Source organism: Electrona antarctica (assembly GCF_951216825.1).
Source record: "Electrona antarctica genome assembly, chromosome: 10".
Lineage (NCBI taxonomy): Eukaryota > Metazoa > Chordata > Actinopteri > Myctophiformes > Myctophidae > Electrona > Electrona antarctica.
The window spans coordinates 53,713,471-53,725,357 of record NC_136791.1 but is presented as its reverse complement, the minus strand read 5'-3'; the positions used below and the strand labels follow the sequence as shown (position 1 = coordinate 53,725,357).

General features: G+C 44.1%; 1 protein-coding gene across 2 annotated transcripts; it reads left to right on the top strand.

Annotated features, from left to right (window-relative positions):
- Positions 1-258: 258 nt before the first annotated feature.
- Positions 259-11,374, top strand: LOC306931155 (very-long-chain (3R)-3-hydroxyacyl-CoA dehydratase 4-like). 2 transcript variants are annotated; one of them, XM_079512366.1, is made up of 7 exons: positions 259-594; positions 2,957-3,063; positions 4,192-4,319; positions 5,554-5,666; positions 7,346-7,452; positions 9,861-10,001; positions 10,968-11,374. In XM_079512366.1, exons 2-7 carry the CDS (start codon positions 3,033-3,035, stop codon positions 11,048-11,050), a joined length of 603 nt encoding a protein of 200 aa, XP_079368492.1. In that variant the 5' UTR covers positions 259-594; positions 2,957-3,032; the 3' UTR covers positions 11,051-11,374. The 2 variants fall into 2 exon arrangements, with proteins under 2 accessions (XP_079368492.1, XP_079368491.1); XM_079512365.1 differs by having other exon boundaries at positions 259-906.
- Positions 11,375-11,887: the final 513 nt, after the last annotated feature.

Genomic DNA, 11,887 nt, shown 5'->3' with positions numbered 1-11,887 from the left:
TGTTCGGCAGTTCGGCCTATGGGATCTGTTGCCACAGTTCGCTGGTGGGTGCCATAGGTGGGTGCAGCTGGTGCTTAGAATATACCTGGAATATACTCTGAGCTGGTGGTTCAAAAGGCTGTTGTCATGGTTACGGTATACCCACAGGCTATGGGATTGGGCTAAACTGCTACGAAAACCACTGTTGCCATGTCCGCTTATTATAAGCGATATTGGGCTTCATTTTCTGGGGCTTTGCTTGTTTCTATGGTTGTTTATTTGGGCTTCATAATGTTGTTTAAACCAGTTTTCTCAAACGTTTTCAAGCCAATGACCACCAAATAATCTGCAGACTTTACCACTACCAGGGACCACTCCACACCCGTCCACCCCTCTTTCACCATACAAGGATTTCTTTGAAAATAGCGTAGATTGGTTGCTTGTTTCTCTCTCAAAATCTGCCAACACTGGTGATAACGTTAGTACGCAGATGGATCTATGAGATGGATAAGTGCAATGATGAATGAAGTGAACGTCGTGTTATTACTTAGCAGCAGCACAACAAGCCTAATAGCTGTCTGAAAAACAACATAAACTTCTCTTATCACTCATCAGGTAATGACACGGTCATGCCACGGTAGCACTAGCGTTCAAATCGCCCAACACCTTGGTAAAAGCGCCCAGGCCAGCTCAGCCGACCCGCTAACTGTCCGTTTGCTGTGTGTGTGATGCATCGTTCACTGCTCACAAACTATAAGTCAAACATTTACTTGTTTCGCTCAGTCAGATGATGTGGAGCTGGAGCAGGACTTCTTCTTTCTAGAAGTTAACACGATGCTGTGATTAAAGGAAGGAACGAAAAACAACGTTTTTTTGCAGCTTTTTGTGGTGATTTCGCTCTGAAATAATAATAACAAAAATGAGTAGGTAAGTCTTGGAAAATATGTGTACTGTTTAGTACCTCGATGATAGCTTAAGCTAATAAGTTGTTTACAACAACAATGAGTTCAAAACTTCATGACATGTCGGGAAAATAAAGACTCGTCTCGTAGATGAATTTGATCGATTTTGACATGTTCATATCTACGAGAGATGTTAGCGCTCTCGCCCCTGTGGTCACTGCGGGGACACCAGCGGAGTCCTTTAGCTCCGAACATGTACAAACTGCAAAAATATAAGATGCTTACCCTGTTGCCCCAAACGTCAGAGAGGCCTACGGGGTGCTTGTATAATGTATTAGTCCGTAGTTCTCAATATAGAAGTGTTTAAATCCCGTCTGTGACCGATATTCTGTCGGGATCCAGTTCTCAATGGGCGTTAGTGCATCCGGTGAAAGCCGGAATTACGCTCAATGTAAACGGGAAGTAAACAAGGGGGGAAATTGCGTTCGACCACAGTCTAGATTAAAGCACTTCTTTATAGACAACTATGGACTAATACATTGCGCAAACACGCCGCTCGTCTTCTTAACATGTAGGGCAAGCGGATAAGCACCTTTATAATTTGCATTCGTACATGTTCTGAGCGCTGCGGGCTTTACTTGTGACCGTGCAGTGACCACAGCAAAACATTACGGGTTGCAACATTTCCCGATGCACAAGGAATGTTTGGCCATAGGTCAGGGCGTGGTGTTCCAATTAATTAGTTGGAGGGTAATGTGATTGTGATGTGAATCATGCATGATGAGAGAGATAGAGGGGTAGGGATTTGGTATGGACTAGTATATTAATAATAATGAACTATCTTATCATTTATCTTATCATTATTTCTCTTAGACATATCCAGTATTTCCTTTCTCTTTTAATGTTCTTCTCTTATACTCTTTTCAATACAGTAGCAAATTACTTAAAAAAAAAAAATCAATTATATTACAAAGATCCTGTATTTTCTTCTCTTTTTTACGCGCCCTCTGTTTGCACCATGATTCAAATTGCGATTTTATCGTGATGTAAATTGTTACCAGTTTTTATCGATTTTCGATTCATGATATATCGTTACATGCCTAACTGTGTATGCATGGTTTAAAGTCGTCAGTCGCCACGACTGATTGCAGTCATTTGGATTCCATAGACGCCAGCATGTATCCTAAGGAAGCATGTAGTGCAGCGAGAATAGCCGATCTACAAGCTCTCAATGCGTCATGCATTGAGAGCTTGTAGACAGGCTATTTTCGGTTATTATTTTTTACGATTTAGAGCATTTGATTCATTGAATGTTTTTATTTCACAGTATGAAGAATGGGTACATTTCAGACGAAAGCACAAGTCAATACAAAAACGGTTACTCTGTGGACCATCCATGATTAAGCATTACACTTATTTACAACAGGGTCCACCTTTTTCAATTCATCAGAACGACGTACAAATATACACTTCTATAAAAAACAGGAAATCAACATATAAAGAAAGGAAACGAGCCCAAAATGACATTTTTTTACCAGCCACACACACACACACACACACACACACACACACACACACACACACACACACACACACACACACACACACACACACACACACACACACACACACACACACACACACACACACACACACACACACACACACACACACACACACACACACACACACACACACACACACACACACACACAGCAGTATGTAGAACAGCAGAAACAATATTACTAAAACATCATCATTTTACATATACCTGTAGAGGGTATGCGCGTGACATCATCATACCCGGAAGTTATGAAGAACGCCTAACTGTTAGTGGCAAAAAAAATTACTTTCTGGCGTTGACGGTCCATACATCCAAACAGAAAAGTCCTATCACTTTATGCATGCACATACCCTTATTACCCTCTATTGTGTTGATTGTTTAGCAAAACGGTGCTAGTGTGGGTGGGGCCTTTCGCACCGTTTCACAAATGGCACATTTTGGCATTTTTTTCCAGCGGTGACATTTCATTTAGCTTTAATCCACGCATTGTTTGTTTGTCTCCACACTACAGGCTCAGCATCGGGTGTGCGTACTCGTTCACATACAACCTGTTCCAGTTCTGTGGACACACATGGCTGCTGGCAAACATGACCGCCAGGATCCTCTCCTTTGGTCGAGGTGAGACATTCTTCCTTGGGACACACTTACTGGTATTTCGGGGGAATCTGTATCTAGACAGGCAGTCATAGAGGTAGGAAGGTTTGGGACATATCTAGACAGGCAGTCATAGAGGTAGGAAGGTTTGGGACATATCTAGACAGGCAGTCAGGGACATATCTAGGCAGGCAGTCAATGGAGGTAGGAAGGTTTGGGACATATCTAGACAGGCAGTCAGGGACATATCTAGGCAGGCAGTCAGAGGTAGGAAGGTCTGGGACATATCTAGACAGGCAGTCAGGGACATATCTAGGCAGGCAGTCAGAGGTAGGAAGGTTTGGGACATATCTAGACAGGCAGTCATAGAGGTAGGAAGGTTTGGGACATATCTAGACAGGCAGTCAGGGACATATCTAGGCAGGCAGTCAATGGAGGTAGGAAGGTTTGGGACTATGCAGGTAGTCATGGAGGTAGTTAGGTGCGAGACTATTGAGAGCTTTACAGACATGTAGTGTTCCTGGTTCAGAACAACAAAACCGTCATAGGTGAAGGCGCTCTCTACTCAGGGAGTCAAGTTGAGTCTCTGTAGCTGATGGGTGCAGATTCTTGTAGATCAATGGAAAAAGGGGAATATCCATCCATCTTCAACCGCTTATCCGTAGTCGGGTCGCGGGGGCAACAGCTCCACCAGAGTGCTCCAGACTTCCCTCTCCAGAGCAACATTAGTGACTTCCTCCTGGGGGATTCCGAGACATTCCAAGGCCAGTGAGTCGATGTGTTTCCTCCAACTGCACCTTGGTCTGCCCCGGGGTCTCCTCCCAGTGGGACGTGCGACGAGGACCTCCCTAGGGAGGCGCCCGAGAGGCATCCTAACCAGATGCCCGAACCACCTCAGCTGGCTCCTTTCCAGGCGAAGGAGCAGCGGTTCTACTCAGAGTCTCTCTCGTGTGACTGAACTTCTCACCCTATCTCTAAGGGAGATGCCAGCCACCCGTCGAAAGAAAACTCATTTTGGCCGCTTGTATTCGCGACTCTCTTAATAAAGTTTGAGTTTCTTTATTTCATCACGAGCAGTCTAGAGAAACAAACGCGTTTCGGGCACGCAGGCCGTGTTCCTGGTTCATTCATGTTGTTGTCGTTGTTTTGCAGGCGCGTTGGCAGACACCTTCTATGCCGTCGGGGTGGTGATGACTCTCTGCCAGATGCTGTCCGTGCTGGAGCTGTTCCACATCGCTGACGAGATCGAGCAGAGCAGGCTCATACCTCGCCTGGTCCAAGTGTGTATTGATCTGTGTAAAACCCTGTCCTCCTTAAGAGCCTGGTCCAAGTGTGTATGGTCTATACCCTGTCCTCCTTAAGAGACAGTCTTTAAAGCCTGGTCCAAGTGTGTATGGTCTATACCCTGTCCTCCTTAAGAGACAGTCTTTAAAGCCTGGTCCAAGTGTGTATGGTCTATACCCTGTCCTCCTTAAGAGACAGTCTTTAAAGCCTGGTCCAAGTGTGTATGGTCTATACCCTGTCCTCCTTAAGAGACAGTCTTTAAAGCCTGGTCCAAGTGTGTATGGTCTATACCCTGTCCTCCTTAAGAGACAGTCTTTAAAGCCTGGTCCAAGTGTGTATGGTCTATACCCTGTCCTCCTTAAGAGACAGTCTTTAAAGCCTGGTCCAAGTGTGTATGGTCTATACCCTGTCCTCCTTAAGAGACAGTCTTTAAAGCCTGGTCCAAGTGTGTATGGTCTATACCCTGTCCTCCTTAAGAGACAGTCTTTAAAGCCTGGTCCAAGTGTGTATGGTCTATACCCTGTCCTCCTTAAGAGACAGTCTTTAAAGCCTGGTCCAAGTGTGTATGGTCTATACCCTGTCCTCCTTAAGAGACAGTCTTTAAAGCCTGGTCCAAGTGTGTATGGTCTATACCCTGTCCTCCTTAAGAGACAGTCTTTAAAGCCTGGTCCAAGTGTGTATGGTCTATACCCTGTCCTCCTTAAGAGACAGTCTTTAAAGCCTGGTCCAAGTGTGTATGGTCTATACCCTGTCCTCCTTAAGAGACAGTCTTTAAAGCCTGGTCCAAGTGTGATACAGCAGTGGTGGAAAAAGCACTAAATGTTTTTACTTAACCCATTTAGGCCTGATGTCGAAATTTATTTATTTTTTTTTTTTTAAATGAAATTTTTTCTCAGTGGTTCTCAATATTTCATGTCAAGGATCCCAAAAATTATATGTAATATGCCGAAAATATGTTGTTCCAGGGACACCCCCCCCCCCCCCCCCCAGAAGCAAAGATTTGAGTTTAAAACTGAAACTCTGAAAGAATATATATTCAAAGATTTGAGGCACATTTTCACGATTTTTCAAAAATAGCAGACCTACAAGCTCGTAGCGCGGCACTCGGTGCCGCGCTACGAGCTTGTAGATCTGCTATTTTTCAATAGCTAAAATATAATGTTTAAAACACAAAGGGGTTCCCGCCCAAAATGGGTTAATGAATACGGTGTTGTCTTTTCCACCACGCAGGTGGTGGAGAGGAACCTGTTGCTGTTCCTGGTGATCATCGGCCTAGAAGACCTACAGAGCAGTCCAATTGTGTGTGTCCAGTTCATGCTGTGGAACATCCTCGACCTGTTGAGGTGTGTACCCAACTCCTTACTGCTGTGGTCCACGATCCACTTTGACTGCCGCCTAGTGGTCATTGGAGGTAGGAGCTTGGAAATGACTGGATTACTACTCATTTTACGTCTGGTCTCCCGGCCTTGCAGACTGAGAGAGGAAGAAACGGCTAATAGTGAGCATTAGCTCACAATGTTTATCTTTCGCCAGAAACTGTAACATGGCGATCACGATGCGGTGAAAATTCACGCATAGGATCCGAACATCGGATGTTTGGTCAAAACCACGGACAGCGTCGTGGTTTCAGAGAAAATGAGCGAGGGAAAATCAATTCTGTCCATTGGTCAACATTTAGTGATGTGAACATAAAGCTGAAGTCAGTGTTTTTCTAAATGGACAGTGGACCATCAATGGCCCGACATGGATTACAGTCGCCACGACAGATTTCAGTCATTTGAATTCCATAGAAGTCAGCATGTTGCACAGTGAAAATAGCCGATCTACAAGCTCTGTAGTGCTTGAGAGCTTGTAGACAGGCTATTTTAGTAGATAGGCTTAATCCATTCTGGGCAGGAAGTCGGGAACCCCTTTTGGTGTTAGCATTATGTTATGCTTTAGCTATTGAAAAATAGCAGATCTACAAGCTCATAGCGCGCCACCGAGTGGCGCGCTACGAGCTTGTAGGTCTGCTATTTTTTGAAAAATCGAAGAACGACTGACATAGAAACATAGCTTTTTCAGAAAACTGTCAGGATGTAGAAGACATTTTTAGAATCTGATCTCAGGTCAAAATGGGTTAAACGAGCCAATGAAAGCAATATGAAAAGAGAGCAACAACATGCACATCCCCAACCCTTAAGTTTGCTGAGCAACGAACAGGAAAGAACAAAATGAAACGCTCCGCACACCGAGCGCTCCAAAGCGACAGATGCTTTTACACCGAGCGCTGCAATGCGAGTATGCGTCAGATGATTCTTTTATCGTACCAGAATGATCTGCGTGACGTTTGGAGCACACAGGGCTCTTCTTCACACTAAAGTGAACACGCTGGAACGCCAATCTTTATACGCAACCCACAAAAACAATCAACGCCATCACATGGAATGCAGTACAGCTGTAGACATTTTCTCACGTGACCAAAACAAGTCGGGATGGTAAAAGACATATTAAGAGTAGTCATCTTTCTGATGTATTTCAACTGCGTATGACAATCGTGTATGTCACTTTACTATGATGACTCTTTTTAAAAGACACGTGACCAAAACAAGTTATGGTAAAAGAGTCTTTTACCATCCTGAATTGTTTTGGTCATGCCCAATCAGTCACTAGCCTGCACCTGAGACGTTCCTTTTGACTGACACCAAGTTTAGAATAAGAATTGAATACCACAGAATATCAATACGAAGAAACGGTAGTAGTGGATGGAGAGAGGATTTTTGTCCAACCAAGAAACGGCAACCAATGGCTGCAAAGAGGGGGTTCGCTTAGGAAACGACGCCGGTGACACCGTTGCACAAATCACACATTAGGACACAATTATTCAGTCGGGAGATCGAAATGAAGCCCCCACCACCAGTAACAGTGGTGGGCTGCCACTGTTGCATGCATAGGGGAAGCACTGCATTTTAGTTCATAATATTTCTTTCCAAAGTATCGTAAAAGTATGTAATGTATGGAGTGTGTTGCCCCCTGTGTTCAGGTATCCTCACCAACTCCTCTGCGTGATGAAAATGCCCTCCTTTGGCCTGCTGTGGGCTCGCTACACTCTGTGGATCCCTCTCTACGTCGTCTCCGTCATTACAGAAGGTATGACGCGCCGTTAGACTGCGCATGCATGCGCCGTTAGACTGCGCATGCATGCGCCGTTAGACTGCGAATGCATGCGCCGTTAGACTGCGAATGCATGCGCCGTTAGACTGCGAATGCATGCGCCGTTAGACTGCGAATGCATGCGCCGTTAGACTGCGAATGCATGCGCCGTTAGACTGCGCATGCATGTGCCGTTAGACTGCGCATGCATGCGCCGTTAGACTGCGAATGCATGCGCCGTTAGACTGCGAATGCATGCGCCGTTAGACTGCGAATGCATGCGCCGTTAGACTGCGAATGCATGCGCCGTTAGACTGCGCGTGCATGCGCCAGGCAGGGAATTAATTGACTGCATATTCATTTAACCCATTTTGGACTGAGGTCGATTAAAAAAAGGCTTCTAAATCCTAACTTTTTTTCTGAAAAACCCATGTTTCTATGTCAGTGGTGCTCAACCTTTTTCATGTCAAGGACCCTCAGAATTATCTCTATTGGGCCACGGACCCCCATCTCAAAATATGTAGTTCCAGGGACCCCCCCAGAAGCGAATATTTTAGTTAAAAATGTTCGCTCTGAAATATATATTCAAAGATTTGCGCCACATTCTCACGACTTTTCAAAAATAGCAGACCTATTTTTCAATAGCTAAATTATAACATGTTTAAAACACCAAAAGGGGTTCCCGCCCAAAATGGGTTAAAGCAATACTTTTACCCCATCATTACTTTTTCATTGTCAAATACTCACCCTGTGAAGCCTTGGGATTCACGGAGATGTTTTAGTTTTTCTCGCCTTCCTTCCTTCACGGCGAATGGATGATCCAAAAACTACGAGAAATGCCTGATGAATCAAATGATATAGGATTAGAACAGGATTTAACGGCAGCAAAACAATGGCAAAATGTACTACTACTGGCCTGGGCCATGGCTCAGTGGTCCAGGCACCCAGTCTGGCAGTGTGCCGCGGGTTCGACTCCCGATCCCGACGGCCTTTACTGCATGTCTTCCCCCCATCTCTCTCCCCATTTCCTGTCAGCCTACTGTCTGTCCCTCCATAAAATATATAAAATAAAAGGTGAAAGCCACAAAAAAAAACGTTTAAAAAATGTACTACTGCTAAACTAGAAAACACACATTTTCACTCAAACGTCACTGTTTAACACACTTAGGATAAATAGGATCATGCACTAAGGTAGGAGCGAGCCTACGCACTCAGCATTTGTGCACAAAACTGTCGTTTATCCAAGTTATCCAAAGTTTCAGTGAAAAATGCGTTTGTTTTGGAAGTGCAGATAGATATGACTGGATAGAGTGCACTTGGATTATACTGTGAGAGCTGTGTTGTGTTTAGTTTTGCTGTGTTGTTCATCCTGGAAGCCCTATTTTTCTTCAAGTGAAGTTTGACTCTGTTCCACACATTGGAAATATAAGCTTGTAGATGGGCTATTATCACACTCTTTCTCACGTAATATTTGACAATTTGGCCAAAAAAGTAATTCAATTGTAACGCGCCATCGAGTGGTGCGCTACGAGCTTGTAGGTCTGCTTTTTTTGAAAAATCGAAGAACGACTGACATACATAGCTTTTTCATAAAACTGTCAGGATGTAGAAGACATTTTTAGAATCTGATCTCAGGTCAAAATGGGTTAAATACAGTACTTCTTCTTCAAATCTTCTTAGTTACCTTCCACCACTGCAAATGACCCTTGGGATGACCCCCCCCCCCCCCCCACACACACACACACACACACACACACACAAGCATATAGCTCGGGGCTGGGCAACTTTGACGATGGAGATCAGGGCCACTATATTTCCACACTCACTCCCTAGGGCCATATATTACTGTCGTAGGAAAAATAGCCGATCTACAAGCTCAAAACACGTCGCGCTGCGACACGTTTTGAGCTTGTAGATCGGCTATTTTTGCTATATTCGAATTGAAATCTTGAATTTGTGCTAAAATTAACATTTTTATGTCATTTCAAATGCCTTTAATTATACTTGTGTTGAAGCAATGAGCTACTAATTTAGACTGAAGTAATAACAGCGGGTCATGTTTGCATGTTGTGGAATAGTAACAGCTGAAACCAATATTATATCAGTATTCTGACATTAACCTGAGGGCCACATTAAGTGAAGGTGGGGGCCGCCAGTTGCCCACCCCTGATATAGCTTGTTGCTTAGCAGAAAAGGAAACGACACAATAAAAATGTAAAGATAGCCTATTTTAAAATGGCAGCTAGCTTCCTTACTTGGATTCCGGTGTAGTGTAGTTCCAGACTCCATATAGCATTCGGAGATTGTGGAATAGTTGTCTGGCTATACGCGAGACTATACGTAGCAGTAGACATTTTGTCACATCCTAACTGCTGTGCTGACATTGTGTGTGACGTGGCGTCCAGGAATCACGGTGTACCAGGCGCTGCCCTACCTGGAGTCGTCCAGCAACAGTAGCACATACACCCAGCTGACCCTGCAGCCCGAGTCCCCTGGCTTCGACCTGCACATGCTGCTGAAGATGTACCTACCCATCCTCGCCGTTGGTGAGACACGCACACTGACACATGCACACACTGACACGCACGCGCACACACACACACACACACACACACACACTTAACCCATTTAGCCTTGACGTCGAAATAAAAAAAGTCGTCTTCTGAAAGAATATATATTCAAAGATTTGTGCCACATTTTCACGATTTTTCAAAAATAGCAGACCTACAAGCTCGTAGTGCGCCACTCGGTGGCGCGCAATGAGCTTGTAGATCCAGTCTAGAATGGGTTAACTTAACCCCTTGTGTAGGGTTAAGTTTTACATGTATTTTCTCTAGCTTTGTTTGATTGGATCAGCAGCAAATTTGAACTGGAAACACGTGACAAAGAGGGAACTGTTGTTCTATAAAGAGCCTAGATTTATTACCTCTCCATCAGGTGGAGAGGGAGAAAACAAGCATACACTTAACCGTATCACTGCCACCTGGTGGACGCAAATGCCAACGCTTGAACTGGCAACCCGGATCTACTTGGTTTTAGTGTGATCCATTTTAGATGCTAAATAGTTAGCGTCAATGCTAGCGAGCTAAAATGAGGCCATCCTTGCTCTAGAAAGCGTCAATGTTCCAATCGGGATCACCGGGCAATCAGAAAAGACCTCCGAACGTCGGGCGTTTTGTCAAAACCACGGATCCGGTTTGATATCAATAATAAAGCTTATATGACGGAACGTTTTGTCACGAGCACAAGTACATACAGAGATGTTTAACTAAAGGCTCATACATAGTCTGGATTTTCGGTGGTTAGGTGACCACCGAACTACAACATGACGTCACGAGCCGCGGTGAAGAGCAAACCACCGCCACCGCTCCAGCCCTTCTCTCTGTTTTTACTCACCACCGCTCAACGTTATTTCAGCTCCGGTGGTCAGCTCACCACCGGAGCGGTGGTCACCTCAGCACCGAAAAACCAGACTATGAATAGGCCTTTACTTGTCGTCACTGTCTTCTCAGGTGCTGGTGTCACAGTGTGGCAGCTGTTGAAGGAACGCAGACAGCAGTTGGACAAGTGGAACAAGAAGCATAAAAGGAAGTGACATGTAATGGTGGACATCCTCTCAACACTCTGACGCTGGAATCTATCTTTTACCCATAAAGACCGGAGGCCTATTCTACAGTACAAATGTCTTCTAAATCAATTTTCAGAAAAACCTATGTTGCCATATCAGTGGTGCTTGAACTTTGCCATTGGCGGCTTTGGCCACCGACTCCCATATCCAAATATGTGCATATGTTGCAATTTTGTACTTATTTTGTTACATGCATCCTAATGTCATTGTATAATTGTGTTTCCTTTTCTTGGTGTTCTGTGTAAAGCACATTGAATTGCCTTGTAGTTGAAATATACTAAACAAAAACCATTGCCTTGCCCCTGGTAGACCGTTATTAAAACTGTATTTAGTTGTTGTGACAGTATGTTGAAGAATGTATGATGTACATTTTTGGGGGGAGTTTGACATTCGGCTCAAGACACAGACATACTCAAATACTAAAACTAAAACTGGTCACGACGTAGGTGTGAGGGCCGCGTAGTGGCCCAAACTCTAGATGTGAGGGCCAATAATCAATACTGCAGTAAAGGTCTATAGTAAAAGTCTGGAATTCTAAATGTACTTGAGTACAAAAAAAAAGTACAAAAGTATTGGTATCAAAATGTACTTAAAGTACCAAAAGTAGAAAATTATCATTATGCAGAATGTCTCATTTCAAGTTTTCAAATGTAAAAAAAATCTGACAATAGCAGACAGCGAGCTTGTAGGTCTGCTATTTTTGAAAAATCGAAGAACGACTGGCATAGAAACATAGCTTTTTCAGAAAACTGTCAGGATGTAGAAGACATTTTGAGAATCTGATCTCAGGTCAAAATGGGTTAA

Coding starts and splice junctions, on each gene's coding strand:
- LOC306931155 (XM_079512365.1), top strand. Junction 5,667..7,345: donor AACATCCTCGACCTGTTGAG/GTGTGTACCCAA, acceptor CCCTGTGTTCAG/GTATCCTCACCAACTCCTCT. Junction 7,453..9,860: donor CGTCTCCGTCATTACAGAAG/GTATGACGCGCC, acceptor CGTGGCGTCCAG/GAATCACGGTGTACCAGGCG.